Source organism: Columba livia, chromosome 3, assembly GCF_036013475.1.
Source record: "Columba livia isolate bColLiv1 breed racing homer chromosome 3, bColLiv1.pat.W.v2, whole genome shotgun sequence".
Classification (NCBI taxonomy): domain Eukaryota; kingdom Metazoa; phylum Chordata; class Aves; order Columbiformes; family Columbidae; genus Columba; species Columba livia.
This window is the reverse complement of record NC_088604.1, coordinates 47,050,576-47,073,447: the sequence shown is the minus strand read 5'-3', so window position 1 is coordinate 47,073,447 and position 22,872 is coordinate 47,050,576. Positions and strand designations below refer to the sequence as shown.

At 42.3% G+C, this 22,872-nt stretch overlaps 1 protein-coding gene across 5 annotated transcripts; it reads left to right on the top strand.

Moving 5' to 3' along the window:
• Window positions 1–700: 700 nt before the first annotated feature.
• Window positions 701–22,642, top strand: BEND3 (BEN domain containing 3). Of its 5 annotated transcripts, none has more exons than XM_065056631.1 (5): window positions 705–2,235; window positions 7,931–8,039; window positions 11,968–12,012; window positions 12,485–12,708; window positions 17,770–22,642. In XM_065056631.1, the coding sequence occupies exons 3-5, from the start codon at window positions 11,979–11,981 to the stop codon at window positions 20,041–20,043; spliced, it is 2,532 nt and encodes an 843-aa protein (XP_064912703.1). In that variant the 5' UTR covers window positions 705–2,235; window positions 7,931–8,039; window positions 11,968–11,978; the 3' UTR covers window positions 20,044–22,642. The 5 variants fall into 5 exon arrangements, with proteins under 5 accessions (XP_064912706.1, XP_064912703.1, XP_064912705.1 ...); XM_021297260.2 differs by lacking the exon at window positions 705–2,235 and adding an exon at window positions 2,278–3,196; XM_065056633.1 differs by lacking the exon at window positions 7,931–8,039.
• The last annotated feature ends 230 nt before the right edge of the window (window positions 22,643–22,872 follow it).

Genomic DNA, 22,872 nt, shown 5'->3' with positions numbered 1-22,872 from the left:
AGCCACTCTTTGTATTTTTTCAGTTCTAAGGAAATAGGAAGTATCTAGGAAAGTGATGAGTTATTTATGGGGCAGAAGATTTATCTGAGATTTTATTCCAGACAGTTATTTCTTATTTGACTTGGATGTTGCTATATTCGCTTTCCAAATAAATAAATAAATAAAATCAAAATATACATATATCTGTTAAATTCACAGCAGTGCTCAGAGTTAATGTGTTCTACTCGCACATTTACTTGTCACTTGCCTGGTGTGTACTTGCCTTGCTACTTCTAGTTGATAATGTCCATGCTGGAATCCATCACCTTTCATGGCGGGATCCATCCTAATCTGTTTATTTTATAGTAAACACCTTTTATGAACACCTTTAGACTTAACTCTTTTCACTCTGGAAAATGTGAAACAATTACAATATAATTAGAGCACTTGGCTGTATGCTTTTATTAAAAGGCAAAATTAATCCATTCAACAGGAATGGCAGCATCAGCTGAATTGTGTAAGAAAAATATTTCAGGAAAAGCTGTCAAGTTTGATATGTTGCTAATTTCAGAGTCGTTATACACAGCCAAAAAATATTACTGCCATAACTGGTCATAGGTTACAAAACTGGACTTCCCTCTCCCACATTTACTTTTTTTTTTTCATCTTTGGGAAACAGTTTGTTCTCCTGCAAGCTGTTAGTAGAAAGGGCACGTATGATTTGCCAGACTAATGTAATGTCTTATGTGCTCCTGTCAAATTCAAGAAAGATAAAATCTACAAGGATACTAAATTAAAAAAGAATGCGATCTCTGTTTTATAAATCATTGCTGCCATCCGCCCCCCAAACGTGAAGGACGGAAGCTGTCTTGTTAAAACGGTGCCGAAAAAAGAGCATAAAGTCTTGAAGCTTGGATGTGAATTAAACTAACTCAATGATTTATCTTTTTTTTTACACTATAGGCTTAAGCCTAAAAATGGCACCAAACACCAGCCTTTCCTACTTAGTGAGAAAATCCACGCTAACCTTGCAGAAAGGCAGGCGCCACTTCCACGGGTGCCGCTAGCCTGCCGCGGCGCCGCCGGCAGTGCCACAGCTCCGAGGGAAGCCTGCCGGCCCGGGCTGGCGGCCGCGCAGGGGCCGCTCGGCGCTCTCACAGCCCATCGGTGTGCGGCTGCCCTGGCTTTCCCTCACGCACCACCCGTGTGGCAGTCCCGCCTGACTCACGGGCATTACGCCGCGGGGATTTACTAACAGGCTCCACAGCCAGCGACGGCCGCGGGCGTGGGAGCTGCAGAGCAGCCCCTCCGCCCGCCCGGAGCCCGCCGTTTGCTGGGCATGACCCGGCTCACCCCCACCCCGCCACGGGGCGGTGGGGCGGCCCGAGGGGCGGCGAAACGCGAGTGGGTCTGTGGGCGGCAGCCGTCTCCCTCAGGCCGCGGGGGCGGGAGGGTAACGGCCAGCGCGCGCGGCCACATGCCCAGCCGCCACCCGCCGTGGCCACGCGCGGGCACCGGCCCCCCCGCGCCCCCTGCCCGGCTCCCAGGGCAGGCAGCGCACGCGCACATGCGCCCCCACCGGCTCCCCGCGTGCACGTGCGCGGCCCGCTGCGGGCTCCTCTCGCCGCGGCGCCTGGGTGCGGGTGCCGCGGCCACGCGAGACCGCGTCACGCGGAGCCACCCGGCCCCGCAAGGCCAGGGGCGCGCTTCCACGCGGCGGTCGCCTGCGGCGAGCGCGCCCCATCGCGGTGCCCGTCGCGGTCCCCGTCCCGCCCGGTCGTGTCCCCGAGCTGTGGCCCACGTGCGCCGTGCCCGCCGCGCCGCCCGCGGGCGCTGGGGGACGGGGTGTCGGCCGGCCCCCGGTGGCGGGGCTGCCCGCGCGGCGCCGAGTGGGCGGCGGGGCGCGCGCGGCGGGGGCGGGGGATCGCGGGGTCTCCAGTGGGAACCGCGCGTTCCCTGTGGCAGCGCCGGGGAGGGCGGGGGGTGGGGAGGAGGGGGAGGGGGGAGAGCGGCCTGCTCCTCCCCCCTCCCCTCCTGCCTCTGCCCCTGGCCCGGGGCGGCGGGTGGCGCTGGCCGCGGCGGCTCGGGGCTCAGTGTCCTTGTGCGGAAATGACACACGGTCCCGTCACGTCACGCGAGAGCGCAGCGCGCGGACCCTCGCACACAAAGAGCCGGGGGGAAACGCGGGCACCAGCGGCGGCCGCTGCAGCCGCCCGCGCCGTCCCGGGGCTCTCGTGCCCCACGCGTGGAGCTGAGGTAAGTCCCGCTGCCGCCGCTCGCCGGCCGGGCGACGGGAGGGGCGCCGCTCCGCGCAGCCCTCGGCGGGGAGCGCCGCCCCGGCGGGTAGGGGAGGAACGGGGAGGGGGCCGCGCCGAGGAGCGAGCGAGCGGGGGAGCGGGAGGCGCGGGGCCGGCCCCTCCCCCAGCGGCGGCGCGGGGCCCCGCGCTGCTCTCTCCCGCCGCGGGGCGCGAGCTGCCGGGGGCGGGGGGCTCTTTGTTCGTTGCTTGGAACGTTGCTATAGTGCTGCGGCGCGGAGTGCGCCAGGGCGCGCGCGCCCGGCCCGGGTGCCTCCATCTGCGGGGCGGGGGGAGGAGGAGGCGAGGGACGAGTGGAACGGTCACGCCGCCGCCACCTCCAGCCTCTCCGCCTCCCCTCCCCCTCCCCTCCTCCCCGCGCGCCGGCCACATAGATCCGCCCGGGCAGGGTTCGGACCGGAAGCACCAACCGCCGCCGCCGCCGCCTCGGGCTCGTGGGTCTGACCGCGGAAGCGGCCCCAGCCGCCGCGTGCGGGGCGCGCGGGGCGTCCTCACCGCAGCCCCCGCCTCCAGGCGGGGCCTCGCCGCTCCCACGTGGCGGCCGCCACCGCCTCTCGGCGGGGAGCCCCGGCGGTGCCGGGGGGCGAGCGGCGTGGCTGGCAGCTGCTCCCTCCCGCTATCGGCCGCTCGCCCGTGCCCTCCGGGGCGCGGCGCGCCGGCTGCGCGGGAGCCCGTGGTGCAGCGCGGGAGCCCGTGGTGCAGCGCGGGGCCGCGCACCCCGTGAGGGCGAGCGCTGGGGTCAGGGCCCCGCTCGGCAAAATCGGGGGCGAGGGCTTCGGGCGGGTGGCTCCGCGGTGATTCACGTCGGTGCTCGGCGGGTCACGAGCCGAGGGCGCCGGAGAAGGCCATCGCGGGGAACCGTGCCCCGGCCGCCCGCTGCCTCTACCCTACTTGCCCCTGCGGTATGTCCACACAGGCTTTTGTAAATAGAAGGGAACAAACTCTGAACCAGCAGAATGCGAGCCGGCGGCAGGCCAGCGGCCATGTGACGGCTTCCACATAGCGTTGACGCAGTCCCAGAGCTTTTTGGAGTGAGGTGCGGGTAGAGTTTGTTGCTGCCACCTTTAAAAAACAGCGTATGCCCGACCCCTGGGGCAGAGACGTTTAAACAGGGAAGGAAAAAAACCCTTTCCCTGCTTCTGGCTGATGCCTAAGCATCAGTTTATGAATTTATGTGAATTATTATCTCTAATAAAACAAATAGTTGGCGATGTATGTTCCTACATTTTCCTTTCATCTTCTGTTAAACTCAACACCGGATCAATGGCACTTTTTATCTTTGCTAAATATTTTCCTAGCTTAGCTAAGTCCAGGGGATAAAAAAAGAAGAGTTGATTGCAGTTTGGAGGAGATTTTAAATCGTACGAAGTTCAGGTGGAACAGTATTTTTAAATAAAAGCAAAGAGTGATTGGAGCACTGAGGAAAACAAAATGTTTCTAGTAGATACCTAATTGAAGCAAAACCAAATTGATGTGTTAATGCTGGAAATAAACTAGGTTAGTATTTTGCTGACCACTGCAAGATTGAAGTGGCATTTGATAAAGTATGGGGGACAGATGGAGGAAACTTGTGAGTAAACAGGAAAAGGTGATTTTGGGATTTTGTTTTAGTTTAAGCTGCAGATGTAAGTGAAATGAAATAAAGACCCAAATTGAGAAATGCCCTGTATGTCCTGTTGGCAAAATGCACTCGTTGCAGACTGGCTTCAGTGGAGACTTGAGGCTTCCTGTCCTCCTCCACAGGGCAGCAGAGGAGGTTTTCAAACTATGTTAAGTATAGGGGTTTTATTGTCCATAAGGGTAATGCTTCCAACAACATCTACTGGTTCTTGTAAAAATATTTTTTCTTAGTTCTAGAACTTGTTACATATGTATTTATAGTCAGAACATGATTGTAATATTAGAATACTGTTTTCTGAGGTATTGAATATTTCAGGTGTCAGTACGGGATATCAAGAATAAATTTTAGTCAAAAACTCTACTCCTAGGTCACTAGCAGCACCCTACTATCTCAAAATTATTAGAATATAAAGCATCTATTTTAGTATTCTTTATGTTGTCTGTTTGCATTGTGCTCGTTGTTCAGTTAACTGAGGCAACATTCTCATTTCACAGTAGTCAATTTGAAATCAGTTATCTGTGTGGTTTTGTTTTTTGGGTTGTTTTTTTAAGTTAAGGTGGTTTTGGGTATCAGACTTCTTCAACCTAGTACCTTCTCTAAGAAACATCTCAAGCCTTTTCAAAATTTTTGCTCAGAAAAGTTACAAGTTGTAAGGAAACCTGACTAAATATATACACTGTACAGTCAGCTGTATAAACCAAACAATACAGGTTTCCCTCTGCCTCCCCAGTTTCTGTATGTTGTGTCTTAGGTGTCATTTATAACATTAGTACTGACAGTGACCCTTTCTAGTTACTTGCTTTTTCTGAACATCATACCAATGAGTGTGCTGATGAGATTTTCAGCAATAGAAGAAATAAGAAGTAGAAATAGAAAATAAAAAGAATGAAAATGTAGAAAGTCCAGAAAAAAAATGCATTGTTTTTGGTTTTTTGAGAAGGCCTTGTCAAAAATCTAATATTTACAGTCAATCACTTGCCTCCAGAACTGAACAGAAGGCAAACGTTACCTCTAAGAGATAGATTTTACAGCTCAGTTTTGGTAATTTGGTTGAACTGAATTTGAGTTGCATTGTTTTTTACAAGTCAGTGGAATCAAATGTACCCTGAGGATAATTGCAATATTGAAATTACTGAACCCAGTGCTACAGCCAGGAAGTAAAAGATGCAGATTACTTGGGTCCTGAAGCAGAGCCCAGAACTCCAGTTGTCTGGGTTTGCTTCTGCACCCAGCAGGACAGAGGACAGCCTGGAAGGCCACATGCACCCCAAGCTGCTCTGGGCAGCCTGGGCAGAGGCACATGCCTTTTGTCCCGTCTCCTCCTGGGGTTGCAGGGCTGCGTGTTGAGAACAGGTGCTTGCTCACATTATCGCTTTGTGCAGGAATTGTTCTTTTAAAACATAAGGAGGGACAGTGTTTCATGCTGTCACAGCAGCCCCTCCGCTCACCTGTTGCACGGGACAGGGTTGCTTGCACCTGCCCACAGGAGCTTCCCAGACTGTGGGCTTCCTGGGGAACATCGGTCACTTTATGTGTTTTATCTGGTGTCTGTTTTGTATGAAATACAGGCAGAGACCCAGAGGCAGGGAACAGGACCTCAGACACTTGACTGCCCGGGGAGCGTCTGACTATTGTATTGATTAATCACTGTCCCTTGCTGAGGATGGATATATTTACAATAGTTTTTGGTTGGCTCTGGGTAAACTGCACTCTAATTACATAGTGTAATACCATTGCAGTTTTGTGATACAGTCCTGTTACAGGAAGGCATGTGTAAGAGGAGATGCTACTTTCGGCTGGTAAACAGCCGTTCAGTATATAGATCTTGTAAAATATAGCCAGTGTTACCTCCTTAGAATATCAGCTTTTTTGGTATTCCCATCATTAATTTACTAAGTTCCTTGTGCCTTAAGAAGAGTGTTATGTCTTTCACTGCATGCTGAAAGCAAAGAAATTGAGCAGCTTATTCCACATAGGCTACTAAACACATACTTAATGTTACTAGCAGACATGTGTATCTAAACTTTTGACCAAAATGTAAAGAACAATCCACCTCTTCAGAAAAAAATTACACTTAAGTAGAATCATTTTCTTTGAAGCTTCTGAGTTTTATATATGAAGCAATATACCACCATGAGGCTTTAAAATGAATAAACAACTGATAGTATACAATGTCTAAACCCCTGTATTTTTAATAACGTTCTTATAGTCAATAATGGGGAATTAGAGACATTCCTTCCAACCTACATGAAGATGCTAAAATATTTAGTGGGATGGTGTGCATTCAAGAAGCAGCATCTACACATTTACCATGCATAAATGAACTGAACAGGACAGTGTTATGCAAGCATTTAAATTATAAATAGCAAATTTTATGAAACCAGCAACAGGCATGCTTATTATATCAGAGTATATTAGTTAAGGTAATGGTTAATTTACATTTGTAGTTATAATTAACATGTTATGAAATCAGAATTGCTTTCCACATACAGCATGTGGACTAGTGGACTTTATTTATTTATTAAGACAGAACTTGAAAGTGATCAATCAGACTTTCTTTAAGAATGATTGTAAAGGCAGAGAACTACCTTGATCTTACATTATCAGCAAGATCTTTTCTCTTTGTGCTGTGTTTTTACAATGGTCACAATCATAAAACAGGGAAGGTATCCTCCAAGGCCAACACATGGGTAATTGTTATGTGGTAAATATACTAGATGATAAGAGACTGAAATGTGTTTAGAGTATGATTTGCAGTTTGCTCCCTTACTCATAAAATCTTCTGTACGTAAGTGCTTTAAGTCCTTAAGGCTTTGGTGAGTGTTTCAGGTAGGCACATTTTTGATAAGTGTATAACATTTTTTGTTCTATTTGCAAAAGCAACATCAGGAGGGAAGTTAGCACCAAATGCACAGAGAAACATTTTGAACCCTGATTTTTAAGGTATTCTTCCATGCTTTGGAACTCGCGGTGTTGCACCGTGCACTGAACTTCCCTGTTAGCCGCTGGTCACACCATTTCCATGTTGACTGTTGTTACCAAAGCAGTGCAATTAAGTATTATATCCTGGTAAGTCTTTTGAATAGAAGCATGTGTCTTAAGTGATAGCAGGAGAAGTGTAGGGAGTGTTAAGTCCTTTCATTGAGCTGTCGCCCTGTCTAATCCGATGAGAAGAGAGAGAAGGATCTGTGGGAAGCGGATTTGGCCAATAGTGACAGCCAAGGTGTGCTGGGACCCAACCCCCCCGCGTCTTTCCCTGCCCCCTTGTGCCCTGGCCCACCACTCCTGTGCCATAAATCTTCTAGGACTTGGAGACCTGGGTTCTTGTCTGTGGTGCAAAATCAAGAACGGGAAAGTAAAAGCAAAACAAAACAAAAACAACCCACCAGGTTTACTGGCTTCTAAATACCTTTTTAAGCATTGTGCCACCCGTAAGTGAAATACCCTACACTTAGTTATGACTGTCCTCTATGAGAGTCCCACAGTACTGAGCATGTTCTGAAAATGGATGTTGAACCTTAGCCAGTAGGCCAGATTCAGGGGAGTTCCTAGTATAGTACTCCCAGCAGGGCTCAAAAGGTTTTGTGTGTGTGGTCCACCAGAAACTTGGTATCTACAATCTGTAACCACCTACAAATTTTGCTGGTGGCTGAGTGGGATTTCTAGGTCTTGCTGCAAATCTCAAGGTCACTAACCAAACACACTTAGTTTGTTGTGTAGAGTTAGACTATAATGCATATTTGGTTAATTAGAGGTAGCTTAAGTTGAAACAGGAGGATGCAATGGTATATATCACATCCATTCTGTGCAAAGAGGCTCATCATACATTAGTTTTAAAAGAGTAGTATTGTTGTTCGCATGATTGCAAATCTAGGTATTTTCATTTACTTATCTTGGAAGAAAAAAGCTTTCATCACTTGAAGAAAACTGCACTTTTTGACTTTAATTTTTTAACTGTTTCAAGTGTTAGGATGTCTGGAGAACTGAGCCAAAAAGAATGTTTGTGTCTTCCCAGGTGAGTGCTGGCATCCCCAGGCTCCGCTGCGTGGCACCCAGCAGTGGCTGAGCACAGGTACCTGTACAGTACCAGCACTAGTAGCTATCAAGGCAGTTTAGATGGGAAGGTGAGTATATACTGATACACCAGCAAGGTGTTTATTTTAAGACATGGATTACGTAGAAATGATAAACTACGTGCTATTTTGAGAAAGGCCATTCTCAATAGATGAAATGTAGGCACTAAACCCTAATGATTTATTGTTTGCTTTGTGAGGATGGGGTCTACTTACCTCTTATTCCTTGATAGTGGAATTTGTCCAAGTGCTGCACATCTTCTTGACTATGCTACATTAGACAGGTTTAGCTAATAACTGTACTAGCAGCAGACTGCCATTAATCAAAAGCAGTCTCTTTTGTAGAAAAAGTGAGAGTATTAGCTTAATTTCTTATGTTCAGGGGTGTAGGATCTATAATCAGGGTTATAAGAGTTATGTGTTCTGAGTTTTTTACCCGTGCTTTAGCATAAGCATAGAGAAACAATGTTACTTTGCCTATTGTATGCCTGTTAGATGTTTCTGCACTGTTCACACATATAAGATAGAAACCAAAGAAAGAGAAAATGCTTCTAAAATAACTTGGTTTACAAATTAAAATGTTTACAGGAAAAGTCCTAAAACATGAAGTTTAAGGTTGATGTTCGTATTTTGTAGAGCAAGATTTTTTTTTTGCCAGTTCAGATGGAAATACAAGATGTTTCAGATAAAATTTAGAGATACGGGTGTTTAGACTACGGTGCAAATCAATCTCATTAGGATCAGGATCTGTCTGTTGGTGTAGCTGCTGTTATAGGTGTTTGGTATGTTTTGGAATCCTCCTTCTGGATCCTCTTTTCACCAGAAAGTAAGATGTGATGTAGCATCTGTATGTATCTCAGCAAGGTAAAGCTGCCAAGGCTGGTTCCTCTCCCAGTCATGGCTACATACCTGGTCTTCCAGCTTCAGCACAGGGTGTTCACCTCTTCCCACCTCTTCTGTCCTGTAGATAGCAGTGCGTCAGTATTAGTCAGTATTCTCTTTGAAAAAAAGACATATAAGGTAAGAAAGAAATACGTTTGTATACTCGACAAGGAACAACTGTCAGGTGTTTGCTTTACTGGATTGCTTTTTGCATTGTTTTGTCCCAAGTTTTTTGGGGTCTTTTTTTTTTTTTCTGCAGCTTTGTCTATTCTCACAGTCTGGGGCAGAATGCTACCTCAAAACAGGTTTTGGCATTGCTGCCTCTTCTACAGGCAATAATTATTAAGTACTGATTCACTGAAAGCAGTACTTTAGATAATCTGAAATGTTTTATCTTTAACAGACTTTAAACAATCAACAAAATTGTTGTTAACCTTACACAGACAGGTGTGCATGCATGGACATGCACATGCTTGTATGCTGGCCTCCCCCCTTCCCATAGGACCTCGGTTTTTATGGATGCAATGATACAATTGCTCTGTTGATATCTCTGTGTCCCTTCGCTACTCACTTGTGAGTCCATTGCAACCCAAATTTGAAGCAAGATGGTGGTGTAAATAGATAAGTGAAGTTTTGTGAAATGGCTGAATCAAGCCAGTGGCTTGCTGGTATAAGAGACGTTTTAATTCCTCCTTTCTGTCCCAAATCTTGTGCATGCTCTGGAGCTGGGCCTGATTACTTGCCTTACCATTTACCTCTGTGAGTCAGAAGAAAAGTAACCCAGCAAAGGAACAAGTGAACTGTTTTCTGTCAGTTCATTAAGCTGGACCAACTCACTGAAGGTTAAGATAGGCACCCGTGCTTGGCTGAGGGAGCAGGTGGGACTATGGGGCTCGAAATCCTCCCTTCTAACTGTTGACAATCTTTTAGTGTTTTGCTCTAATAGAGCAGTCTGGGATTATCTGGAAAACCATTTTGATTTCCACTGAATAATGTCCTGTAGTGCTATTAGCTAATTTGTTTACTGTCACCTCAGGCCCTCACAAAAAGACTCTGCCACACCTCTTGAGCACTGATACATGTTGGTCTTGTCGTGCATCCCTCAGAGCTAAGCCTAGTGCAGTATGGAAAAGTATAAGAAAGATCTAGAAATGGAGTGTCAATGTATCTGGGATATAAGGGCAAAATACAAACCTTTAGTCCTATTTGCTTTTCTTGAGGTCCAACGTAGCTTTTTGATGGTGCTGTACAAAGCACACTGTCTTAGGATTTTTCATAAAGAGCTATAGTGGCTGTGTCTAAATTAATGTATAATGTTGGGTTAGAAGACTGGATATCAACCCTCATCAGTGCCTATCAGGTGGTTTAGAAGCTGGTGTGGGCCACTGACGTTTCATGCTATTATGCCTCTACAGAGTTTGCAGAAGTTGAAGTTCAGTGGCTATAGGCTGGCATCATTTATACGTGGATCAGTTAATAAATACAAGTCCTGAAATTGAGGCTTATGGTGGGTAGAAGGAGTAGATATCTAAGGGTTTTGTAGTCGCTCTGCATCCAATTGAGAGAGACTTTTTCTGATAACGTGATGATGAAGACAATCTCATGTAATCATCTTAAGGATGTCCTTTATAAGGCTGTATATAGGGGTCATGTTGAAGATCAGCACATCAGAGGATATTTCGTCTTCTAGAGTGACCCAGTATGAGCTGATATAAGTTATAACCCCATGTATCTTTGGTGTGGGTGTGTGTGCTACCTGTTGCAGTGCAATCATACTAAATCTTGCCCTTGATGGGACCTCATACTTACCGTTAACCACTGGCAGTTACTGACAAAGAAAAATTTGTAACTACACAGTATTTGAGTATTTGCAGAGATTTTTAACAATATTTTGGGATTAAAGAAAAAAAAAATATTGAACAGTATTCGAAAGTAAAGTGGAGACATTTTTTTTCACTCCAAACCAGATTTATCTCTCTCTTTCTCTCCTTGTCTCTCTTCTAAATTTCATTACAATTCCCACTCCTGGGCTGTGTGTACACTTTTGATTGACTGGTAGCTTTATTCACTTGCTCTAGCCAGAGAGAAGCCTGCCTTGTTTTCAGACCTTGGCTAAAGGGCAGGCAGGAACAGTTGAAAAAAAACCTATTTGGAAGGAGAATGTAACTGTGAAAAATGTGAAGTAATAATATTCTGGGGCCAAGGAAACATGGTGCTGTGTGTAGATGAACATGAGTGGTATGTGACAGTTTACCGATCACTAGTTGAGAGTGTCGGTTTGCAGCTGTGTGCCCTGTAATGGTCAGTGAGATCTGATTATGTTGCTTGCTTTGTAGATCTCCAAAAGATTTGGAATGTCTTTTAGGAACATGTCCACAGATTGATGTTTGCCCCCAAGCAACATGCAGAATTTGTTTTCAAGGAAACAGAAACACAATTGAGTCTTTCATGTGAGAAGTAATGCTAAAATCATGCTGGAATAATACATGTATTTGTTTTTCCTTATGAAAAACATTCTTACATTATTTAGAGGCTGACAGAAAAAAAGTAGTTACTGTAGATCTACAGATTGCTCTGCTTGAATTGATGTGATCCATATCAAAAGATCAAAGATTTTTAGATGAAAACTTATTCCAGCATGTATATTCCAGTTTATAATGAGTTTTCCTTCTGTGATGACTTTGGATCACCCACAATGACAATATAAAAACATTTGACTGCAGTAAGAAATAGTGACTTGCTACAGGATGGAGAGCTTAATGCAGTTAGCTTCCATTTAGATATTGCCAAGATGCCTTTTAGACAAGGTTAAAATTACTTCTACTTTTCTCCATCCCAGAAAAAGACACACAGTTTTAAATACATTCCTAGCTGTCATATGTTGTCTGCAGTATAGTTTCTCTGTTGACAGGTCTATAGATGGCCATGAAATTTATTGGAAATAGCTAGGTTCTACAAATGTACAGATTGGAAATTATCCATAGGCTGTTAATGCCCAATGGCTCTAGATTGAAAGTAATTAGGAAAACAGATGTAGGTATTTCCTGATTCCAGAAGATGCAGATACTTACTTTTGTATTTTTGTTTTATTCTCTAGTGAAATAGAAGATGAATTCAGCTGAAATCACTGATGATGATGAAGGTAAAATATTATACTTTATGTAATTCATGATCAGGCAAAAATACTTGTTGAATGAAAGCCTTTGTAATCTGATAAAGAATGCACTTGGATCAAGACAAATTACATTAATGTTTTTTAAAAAGCTATCTAAAACACACCATTATCTTTGTTACTCGTATTTTCTGCTCTACATCCTTCTTCCCCTTTGAAAAAATCTTCCTACTGCAACTTTATTTGTTTATACTTCAGACTTCTTTGGGGAAGAAACTGTCATTTAGTGAATGACTGAATGGTTCCTAGCATAAAAGAAGCTTGACTTTGGGGTGGCCTCAGCATACACATATCCTATAAGTCATAAATGATTATGTACTTCAAGACACGTTCTTCAAGTTTCTTTATTCATAAAAAGAAACAAACAACAAAAGATTATATTAAGGGTGTCATGGTTTTCTGGAGAGAGTGCTTTATCTTTCTAAACCTTCTCTTTTTCCAGTAAAAATTCCTAAAAAAAATGTTGTGAAAGTAGAAACAGAAAATGAAGATGAAGCTCTAGACTGCTCGGTAACATCCAGATCTGCTGAGAAACACTCACTGGATGGCGCAGTTACTTGCCTACAGGATTCCAACAAGCGGAAACAGACCTCACTTGGTTGTGATGGTTCAGGGAGCCAGCAAGATGTCTTACCCGGTGTGAAGAAAAGACGCTTTACACAAGAGGTGACTTCTCTATACGTGACTGTGTGGTTTTTCTGTTTGTTTTTCGTAGGCTAAATTCATTGCTACTATAGACAAAATGCAAGTCATTTAACTAGACTTGCATTAGTAATGAGTTCAAGGCAAGTATGGCTAATCTTACCCAGTTTGCACACATTGCTTGTCCAGGTATTTCTTCAGATAATGTGGGAGCAATCATATCTATGAAGTACAGTTATAGGTTAATTCATTCACGTGAAGTATATTTCTGGTTTTTTGTCAGGGAATGTAGGAGCAGGTAGTGATTTGGATTAACTGAGCATGACTCTGATTACAGTCCCTCTTGTGTCACACCGTCCTTCAGCTGGATTCTCAGTGGTAGAATCGGGGCTGTTATTCTTCCTTCTGTGACACAGATTTTTATGTCAGTGAACAAGTATGAATTTGTGTATTACTTGAAAGGTAAAAATGCAGGGATGCAGAAGACTTCAGCATATCAAGAGCAGAGTGTATTATGACTTCTGAACTGGTGCAGCATCCCACTTGTGACAATCCAGGTGTTTGTCCAGCCCGTGAAGGAGATGCCCAGTCTTTTCCATTATCCTGTTTGAGTGTTTCAGCTCTCTAGCAATCAGAGATTTTCATTAATCTTTGCTGAAACTGAGCAAGTTTCTTTTTGTCCTCGTTCCTTTCAGTATGGAGAGCAGTGATCATCTGTTCCTAGACAAGTCTTCTGCACATGGGGAAATTGTTGTGATGTTGTCCACCTTCAGCCCTTTTCAAGACTAAAATTCTGGTTTTTCAGCTCTTTTTCAGGAGTCACATTATATTTTTGTTGTTCTCTTTGAGATTCCCGAAAGAGTAATGTCCTGTGTTGGGCAGTCACATCTCTTCTAACAGCCTCTAGAGCAGTGTAATGGCCTTCTTTTTTTCACACTCAGCACTTTATTAAAATAACCTAGATTCAAATTCATCCTCTTTTGAGTAACTTCAAGCCCTGGGTTATATTTAGTTTATGACCTACTCTGATGCACATATCCTTTTCTGCTGTTCTGCTACCTAGCCAGTTATTCCGTGTTGTATTTGTGCATTTCATTTCTCCTTTCTAACCGTAGCTCTTCATATTTCTTTTTCTTGACTGTCATCTCTCTGACTTCTCGGGGCTGTTTTTTTTTCCCTGAATGCCTGCGGTAGGTAGGTTTTAGTCTTTTTACATGGTTTCTTTCTTTACCTTTATCTTTTTCTTTTTACAGTTGTTTTACTTATGTTCAGATTCTTGAAAGAGTTTCATAATAGTCTCTGAACTGTGCTTGCATTGAATTTAATGTTTGCCTTTAATACATTTTAAAATTTATTTGAAGTGAATTATAGCTTTGGGCTTACAATATCAGAAAGTGACCCAGTAACAACGATGAAAATTCACTCTTGACTGACCCCAATGAATCAGCATGTTTAGTTAAATAACCAACCAGAAATAGTCCTCAATCCTAACAACATTTTAAAAGTTAATTACTTTTCTAGTACAAATATTTTGTTTTAGTTGATTATTTTGTTAACTATTAATGTTTAAACAGGAGACAAAATGTTAATTGTTTTTGAGAATATTGTGCTTGTATATTTTTACTACACATCACATAGGCATCCGTGTATGATATAAGCAGAGCTGCACTATTTATCTTATAGAACGGTACTATTGGGCTGGTGATTATATTACTAAATGACTTTCTGTCAGAAGACATTTCACTTTTTTAAAACGTTGGTTGTCATTTCATAACCAGAAATTAATTTTCCCTAATTTTCTTTAAAAAAAGTGTAGAAGATTGTAAGATTAAAAAATTTACATGCAACACATTTCCAAGTTCTCATGTGTTTGATAGAATAGTTTTATATATTTCTTGCTCATATATTTGTTCTTCTTTGTTGATATGGAAGCATATTCTGTTCTGTATTCTTACATATATTTAGACTTTGTTTACTGAACATAATAAAGATAATAAATTAGCTAGACTATGACACTGAACAGAGCAAAAACTAAACAACTTTGAACACTTAGCTTGGGACTCCAAGATTATGTGACTGTTTCACAATTACTTATATTGGTCGATGTTTACCAAAATACTGCATTTTGAAAATGTTCAAAGAATATATATAATATAAAAACTTGCTGTGCAAATCTAATATAAAAAGCAGCACTATCTTATGTACATTGAGTCTCACGGAACGTTATCTTTGCTTATTTTTTGACCATACATTAAAACTGATCACCTTAAATGGGTGTAGTATTACCTGAAATATATTGATTTTTAAGGATCAGTGTTATAGAAAGCTAATTAAAAATACTAAATACAACTTTAATTGGAGAATTTACAAAAAGCCATGTATTTATGCTGTGGATAGCGATGCTCCCAGATGGAAACTGCATAAAGACAAGATAACTAAAAACAAAAGGAAAGACAACAAGAATACATCAGAAACAGAAAATCCTTAACTATAGGCCCAAATGTGTTGTCCTCTCTTAGTCAAACACTATGTGTTTCTGAAATGGAGATAACGAAATGTGACCCGCAGCCAGATCCAGACACTGAGCTGCATCAGTGAAAGGGCAGAAGTTGCGCTGCCATCGCGGCCGGGATCTGCTGCAGCTCTGAGCCTGAGCGCTTCTCCGGAGCACCGCGGCCACAGCTGGGTGTGCAAACTGGCACAGTGCTCAGAGTGCAGTAAGATATTTCAGACAATGCGTTTGTGCTGTTTAATACACATTCTAATACTGCTTTGCCCTGGCTCTGTGTGTGTGGTGTACGTTAAGAGAAGTTACCCCCACATTGCCAAGTTCTGTTATGTAATTAATTAGGGAAGAGGTACAGCAGGAGTTCTGATGAGAACTGACAGGCAACTGGTGGCCTGTGGCAAGCTATTCAGTAGAGAAGGAACTGAATTCATACTCTGTATTGTGAGGCAACATTTGGAATATTGTCTGAAAACAGAAGTGCTAATGGAAGAGCTAGCTGCTTAGGTAGCAGGTCTCATTGTACCCGTACGAAATTTATTCTCCAAAATTGCAGTTTTGTTTTGCTCTTTTGATTTAAAACGGTAAAATAAACTTGTAATTCAGTCTGAGTGTCTGACCGGAGAGCAGAACTATGTTTATTGTTAGAGGAGATTTTCCTGACCTGCTTTCAGGTGATGTCCATTTGAGAGAGCCCTATTACCATCTGGAAATACCGCTGCATCTCCACTGATAAGTCTTGGTGGGGTGTGATGACTTCAGTCCCAGTGTAGGAGCCTGCAGTTAGTGGGAACAATGTGCATCACAGCCTGCTCACAAGTCAGTCTCTTGTGTTCTGGTATTTTACAAGTCACGAAGAGGTAAGTTAGGTAGGGTATATTGTCCCGCTTGCTGGGGTAGGTCACCCTGTAGTAGCTGGTGGCGTTAACAGGACTCTGGTTCCTCATTGTCCTCATAGTAAGTGTGCTTTAATGTGCGGGGGACTGGAGGAACAGTCTTCTAAATGAGACCTGACAGTCAGGTGTCCTAAGCACCACCATGGCTATGAATCTGCGCACTGTGAAATATATTGTCTTTGCATTATGCGTTTGTTTTATCATCTGTCCATCCACACAGCTTGGGTTGTGAAAACACAAGGTCTCATATGTAGGGTTGTATGATGTGAATGAGAGCAGAACTTGGAAACACAACTTCAGTTTAGTCTGCTTGTTTCTAAACTTGGAGTAGAAACCAGCTTGTTCTCTCCGAGCCTCTTTTGAGTATACATTGCATTAGAAATAAAAAGCAATTAGATTAAATTTGTCACTGCAGTAAGCAGATGCCAAGTGTGAGTAAACGTAGGGATCAGATTCATTTCATGAGTGTTACAATTCTGGTTTTTCAAAAAGGAATCTTAATTCAGGTCTGTCTGTAGGACGTAGTGGGGTCTTCACTAGAATTTCAAGTTCCTTGTGGCTTTCAGCTCAGACCTCAGGTCTGTGTTCGATCTGTTTAAGTACTTGAATGCAAATTCTCTGTTTTTTATCTAATTAATGTTCTGTGGAAGAAGCCAAGCAAAATGTTTCAGTACAGTTTTCTCTAAAATCTGTGAGTGTTTTCCCATGTTTTAGTTTTGTATGTTGGATTTTGATTCTGTTGCATCTACTCAACTTCCTAACAATTATTTGCAATATCTCTGTGTTTGCAAAAAAACTCAATCCGCCCAAGCCTTGCAGATTTGCTAAGAGTTGATGAAAATGCTTACTTCCAATTTTGAGCGATGAGGAAGAGTTAGTTATTGGGAATATTAATTCCTTAAGAGTTCATGACTTTTTTTTTGTATAAATAATTTAGAAAATTAGAAACCCATGAGTCTAAACTTCTCTGTCTTTTAGAAATGAAGAAATGTTACACTTCCTTTTTTAAAAAGACAATAGCAAAGTACTTTTCCCTTTGTTTTTAAGTTTTTATTATTTAAAAAGGATACTTCTTAAAAATTACAGTTATTCTTAGAACTTGTTTAGGAATTGTACACCATTATAAAGATTAAAATATATATATATATAAATCTTTCACATCAGGAAGAAAAGAAGCAGCATGATTTCGGCGTCTTACAGCCTTTATGGTATTTTCAAAAGCTAACCTGAAGAGAGTGCTGGAAGGTTAAACGTAGTTGTTGGAGGCAGTGGCAAGGTCACAGGACTAGGAGTCAGAAAATCTAGATTCTATTCTTGGCTCTGTTGCTGACTTGTTGCCACCCAAATTCTCCACAGACCAAGATCTCATATGCAAGGTGAAGCATATTGATACTTAATTTGGGAGAGTATTTAGAGCTCTGTGGGTAAAGAGTACTGAGGGTTATTATTGCATTTCTGTCCCATGGAGAAAGTCATGAGCAAAACCAAGACAAACTAAATAATACTTTACTGTATTTTTATTTTTCCTAGTGAATTAATTAAATTTGATGTATTTAACACAACTAAGTTTTCTGGAGAAAATTTGACTTTTCATATTTATGTAACAATGCCTGCTTAAGGGGCACATTTTACAGCTAATATTTTTAAGGCAGTCTTACTAATGCAGTATTTATTTATTCAAAGGGCCCGCTTTCAAACATGAAGAACAGAGATGCTGGCTCACCCACTCAGGTAAATGCAGAGCAGCCAAACAAGAACAAGAATCCTAATGTAACGTGGCTCTGTGAAGAAGAATCCTTCAGTGACATAACCACTCTGTCTTATAAAAAACCTCTCTATGGCATCTCACACAAAATCACGGAGAAGAAGAACCCACCAGGAGCAGAGCAGTTCACTTCCTACGAGTTGTTTGAAAAAATCAACCCCAGCAGCCCCTCGCATCTTCGGACTTTGAACGATCAACGCAAAAGGGACTCGGCTGCAGCCATTGCCATAACAGGGGCCACCGCAGATTCTGACCCAAATATATATTCTTTGATACAGAAAATGTTTTACACGCTTAACACCCTCAATACCAATATGACTCAGCTTCACAGCAAAGTTGACCTGTTGTCTCTGGAGGTTAGCAGAATTAAAAAGCAAGTCAGTCCAACAGAGTCGGTCGCAGACTTCAAACCTCCCCCGGAGTACCAGCTGACGTCTGCCGAGCTCAAACAAATCATGGATCAAAGCACGTCAGGCGGAGACTTGGCTTGCCGGCTGCTGGTGCAGCTCTTCCCAGAGCTCTTCAGCGACGATGAGTTCAGCAGAAGCTGCAGCGCGTGCGGCTTTCTCAACAAGAGGAAGCTGGAATCTCTTCATCTGCAGCTTATCCGTAACTATGTGGAAGTTTGTTACCCTTCTGTGAAGAATACGGCTGTGTGGCAGGTGGAGTGTTTGCCTCAAGTCAATGATTTTTTCAATAGATTTTGGGCTCAAAGGGAAATGGAAAACAGTCAGCAGAATGTGCAATCGTCCAGTTTTTATGAGGCAGAGCAGGTTGAATCCTCTCATTTTATGGAGGATAAAGAGCAGGAGGAAGCTTTGTCCTTGGACAGGAGTAATGCCATTGCCTCAGATTACATGCTGGATGCTCAGGATCTCAATGAATTTTTAGATGAAGCTTCTTCGCCAGGGGAATTTTCTGTCTTTTTGTTACATAGATTGTTTCCGGAACTCTTCGACCACAGAAAATTAGCTGAGAGGTATAGCTGCTATGGAGACTCTGGGAAACAACTGCTGGATCCTCATCGGCTTCAAATAATCCGTAGGTACACTGAAATTTATTTTCCAGATGTGCAAGAAGAAGAAGCCTGGTTGCAGCAATGTGTTCAGCGCATAAATGACGAGCTTGAAAATACATATATGGATGGAAGTGAATGTGATCAGATGAGAGATGACTGTTACGATTCTTCTAGTCTACCAGATGATGTATCAATCATAAAAGTGGAAGATAGTTTTGAATATGAAAAACCTGGCAGACGCTCAAAAAAAATTTGGCTTGTACCCATAGACTTTGACAAACTTGACTTTCCCCCTCCCGATTTTGATGTCCCTGTCCCAGATTACCTGTTGAACAAAGAACAGATTAAAAGCATATATGAAAGCAGTCTTTCCATAGGTAACTTTGCCTCTCGATTGCTTGTTCTCCTGTTTCCTGAACTGTTTACCCATGAGAACTTACGGAAGCAATACAACTGTAGTGGCTCTTTAGGCAAGAAACAGCTCGACCCCACTAGAATTAAATTAATTCGACATTATGTGCAGATACTGTACCCCAGAGCAAAGAATGACAGAGTGTGGACATTGGAGTTTGTTGGGAAGCTTGATGAGAGGTGTCGGCGAAGGGACACGGAGCAAAGGCGCACATACCAACAGCAGCGGAAAATCCACGTGCCAGGGCCCGACAGGAGGGAGTTTCTCAGCTATGCAATAAACCCCGAGAGGTTTCGAGAAGAATTCGAAGGGCCACCACTGCCACCGGAAAGAAGCAGCAAGGATTTTTGCAAGATACCACTCGATGAACTTGTTGTTCCTAATCCAGACTTCCCTGTGCCTTCTCTGTATTTGCTGTCTGATAAGGAGGTAAGAGAGATAGTTCAGCAGAGCCTGTCGGTCGGCAACTTTGCTGCCCGGCTTCTCGTAAGACTCTTCCCTGAACTCTTTACTCCGGAAAATCTCAGACTGCAATACAACCATTCAGGTGCTTGTAACAAAAAACAGCTCGATCCTATCAGACTGAGACTGATCCGTCATTACGTGGAGGCGGTTTACCCCGTGGAGAAAATGGAAGAAGTGTGGCATTATGAATGTATACCCAGCATTGACGAAAGATGCCGGCGTCCTAACAGAAAAAAGTGTGATATACTGAAAAAAGCAACAAAAGCAAAAAAAGTGACAGACTCTTTAAATTCCTAAGACTTTGACCACTAAATTATTGTCAGGATTATGCTTTGGTTTGGACTGAGGGGCCTGGTGGGAGCTGAGGGTGCTCAGCATCTAGGACGGTCAGGCACTGAGGTTGTTGCCTTTTAATGCGTGTGTTGTATCTTGTGGGCACGGCAGCAGTGGGAAGTGGCTTTACTACATCTGTACGTGGGCAAAGACCATCAGTCACCGGTGACAGAGCAACCAGTGGCTCGCTAAGAGTGTGATTTTCACCGGTGCAAATACATGTGGTTAAACTGTAGTACTCCACTCCCCATTTCTGCATCTTCTTTTTTGATCACTTTCTAATAGTAAAGAATTTTTTTTTTAAGTCATTCTGCTCTTCAGGGGCAATTTTTCATTATACCCTTAGAAACAGCCTTGTTAGTTAATTTGGAGTTTGAAATTTAAAGTTAATTTAAATTTGAAAGTGCCATGTTCATTGGAAATCATTGGAACATTAGACTTTTCTTCTACAGTAACTGCAGCTTCACATTTGTTTTGTTCTTGATGATATTGAGATACTGAAAATAATAATACTGTGTCAAAGAATGGGTCAGAACGGTGTAATTTGCGTTTTTTGACTGTTACCCAGGTTTTATTTCTAAAACCAAGAATTAATTGTTGAATAATTGAGATGTGAGCATAGACACAATGTGATTTTTGTTGGGTTTTTTTTAATTTTATTTTTTTTAAATATTGACACCACAAGCCTGATCCTGCCCCTGTGAGTTCTGTTTGTGTTTTGTCCAGTGTCACTGGCGTGACTGGCTCGTCTGAATTAAGCCAGCAGAACAGATCCAAGCCTATACCCGTGGAATGTCTTGCCATTGCCTGCTTGCCACTCGTTTGTAAAATAACAAAGACAACAACAAAAAGACCTGATACAAGAACTTAGAAAAATTCTAGACCTTACTCTCTATCAAAATCATGACTCCAAAGGTTTCCAGTATTCATATTGAATTGCATATGTAACAAGTATGTGCAAAGACTGGGTTTGTGATGGAATTAAGTGTTTTGAGGTTCCCATGTATGAGCTGTGGTAATGTAACTTATTATTTGTGTGAATGCAGCACCATCTGGGTATTTCGGGTGTAAGGATATTGAACTCTCTCAGTTTGCCAAATTGGTTTAGTCTAATTAGTATCTATTTGTGAGTCATAACTGTATATGTATAACTTAGGTTCATAAGGTCAAGTTTGCATCATTAATATGTTCAAGCGTAACAAAGACCACCCAGAACCCAATGTGCATTTGCTGTGTGATTTGTCACTGGAGAGTGCTGCTTTAAAACTAGTTCTCTTGTTCTTTTTTTTAATACTGATAGTGTGAGTGAGAGTCAGACATGAATTTTTAAGTCAGTAAAGACAGGAATTGCTTCCTGACTGTCGCTGGAACACCTTGGAGCAATTGTTCATGTTCTCTGTGGTCCTTTTTTGTTGTTTACTTAGATGGGTCATAGTATCAAATTTTAAGTCAATTCCAGTGTAATTTTCTATTTTAGCATTTGTAAGAAGTACAAAATACTTGATATTTTTACTTCAGATTTTTAGAATTTATTGTTCTTAGAGTCATATTGATCCCTTTCTTTTAAAAGCAAAACAAAATGTTTTCTTCTGATGTCAAGAACTAGTAAAAGTATTATGGTAGGCCGGGAGTAAGTCATAATAGATCGTAGCGTTTGTTCATTTTCCCCATATGCTAGCAACATTCTCAAAGAATGTTTGAAGAAAGTGATGAATGTACTAAATAATACACTGATACTGTTTATATCCATTTAAATGTTTCCTGTTGGTTTAAATAGTAGCAGACTGTGCACAAAATGGATATCAGAGCAAATATGGCTATAATAAAATGAAAACATTTTACCAAAGATAAAGAACTGATACCACAATGTCTGCATCCTATCTTTCATTTCAGTGCATAAATTTGGCAGATTGAATGTATCAGAAACCAAGACTTTCTCTTGTAATTGTATGCTACCTAGCACCTCTGTGAAATTTTTTACATGCACTTTTATGGGAGATGTAAAATGACAGAAATTATTAACAGCTACTTAATTTGTTGTTCTGAATGGCTGGCCAGAAGGTAAGAAATACGTTTTCTTATCTCAATGTCATACGCGTTTCACCACTTAGTGATTTTGAAGCTCCCAGAAGAATTCGATATGTATTAAACTTTTGAACAATTGACAGGTGTTACTAGCTAGCATGCAAATTGGAGACATACTGTCTTTTACTGTAGATGTTAACATTAAGTCAAAAACTCAGTCCGTTTATATTATCTATGAAACAGTGAAAAAACAGTTTTCACCTTTAAAATTACATTTTTGAAAATGGGCATAGAAAGATTTTTTAATTGTGGTTTTTTTTTTGTCTAATTGCTGTGTACATTCCTTTTTTCTCACTCTTTACAACCCTTTCATGATTCGTTTGATTGTATGTTTTATAACTGATCTCAAGAAAATACAGACATATGGACAGTGACATAGGTCACTAATGAAAGCTCTTGCAGTTGCATCTGACGTACAGCCACTTCATCCAGTTGATCAGTCTTGTAAATAAATTAAAAGTATATTATTTTCATACAAGAGGATTGTTGTCTGGTGATTGTTTGAGTAGGAGCAGGAATATTTTTCCTATGAAGTCTCTTACTAAGACCAGAGATAACCTTAGCTAGTCAGACGATACATAAATGAAAATACTCTGGCTTTCTATGGCTATTTAGAGGGATTTTTCTGTCTTTCAGACTTTTTGTTTGAAAGAATAAAGTTGTTGTTTTGAGACTATGCTAGGAAGATTGCTAGATATTGAAACACAT

What these genes read in the sequence shown, in the direction of transcription:
- BEND3 (XM_065056633.1), top strand. Translation starts at nt 11,979, where the DNA reads ATGAATTCAGCTGAAATCACTGATGATGATGAAG. An exon ending in AATCACTGATGATGATGAAG is followed by an intron (nt 12,013 to 12,484) that starts GTAAAATATTAT and finishes CTCTTTTTCCAG; the next exon opens with TAAAAATTCCTAAAAAAAAT. An exon ending in AAAGACGCTTTACACAAGAG is followed by an intron (nt 12,709 to 17,769) that starts GTGACTTCTCTA and finishes ATTTATTCAAAG; the next exon opens with GGCCCGCTTTCAAACATGAA.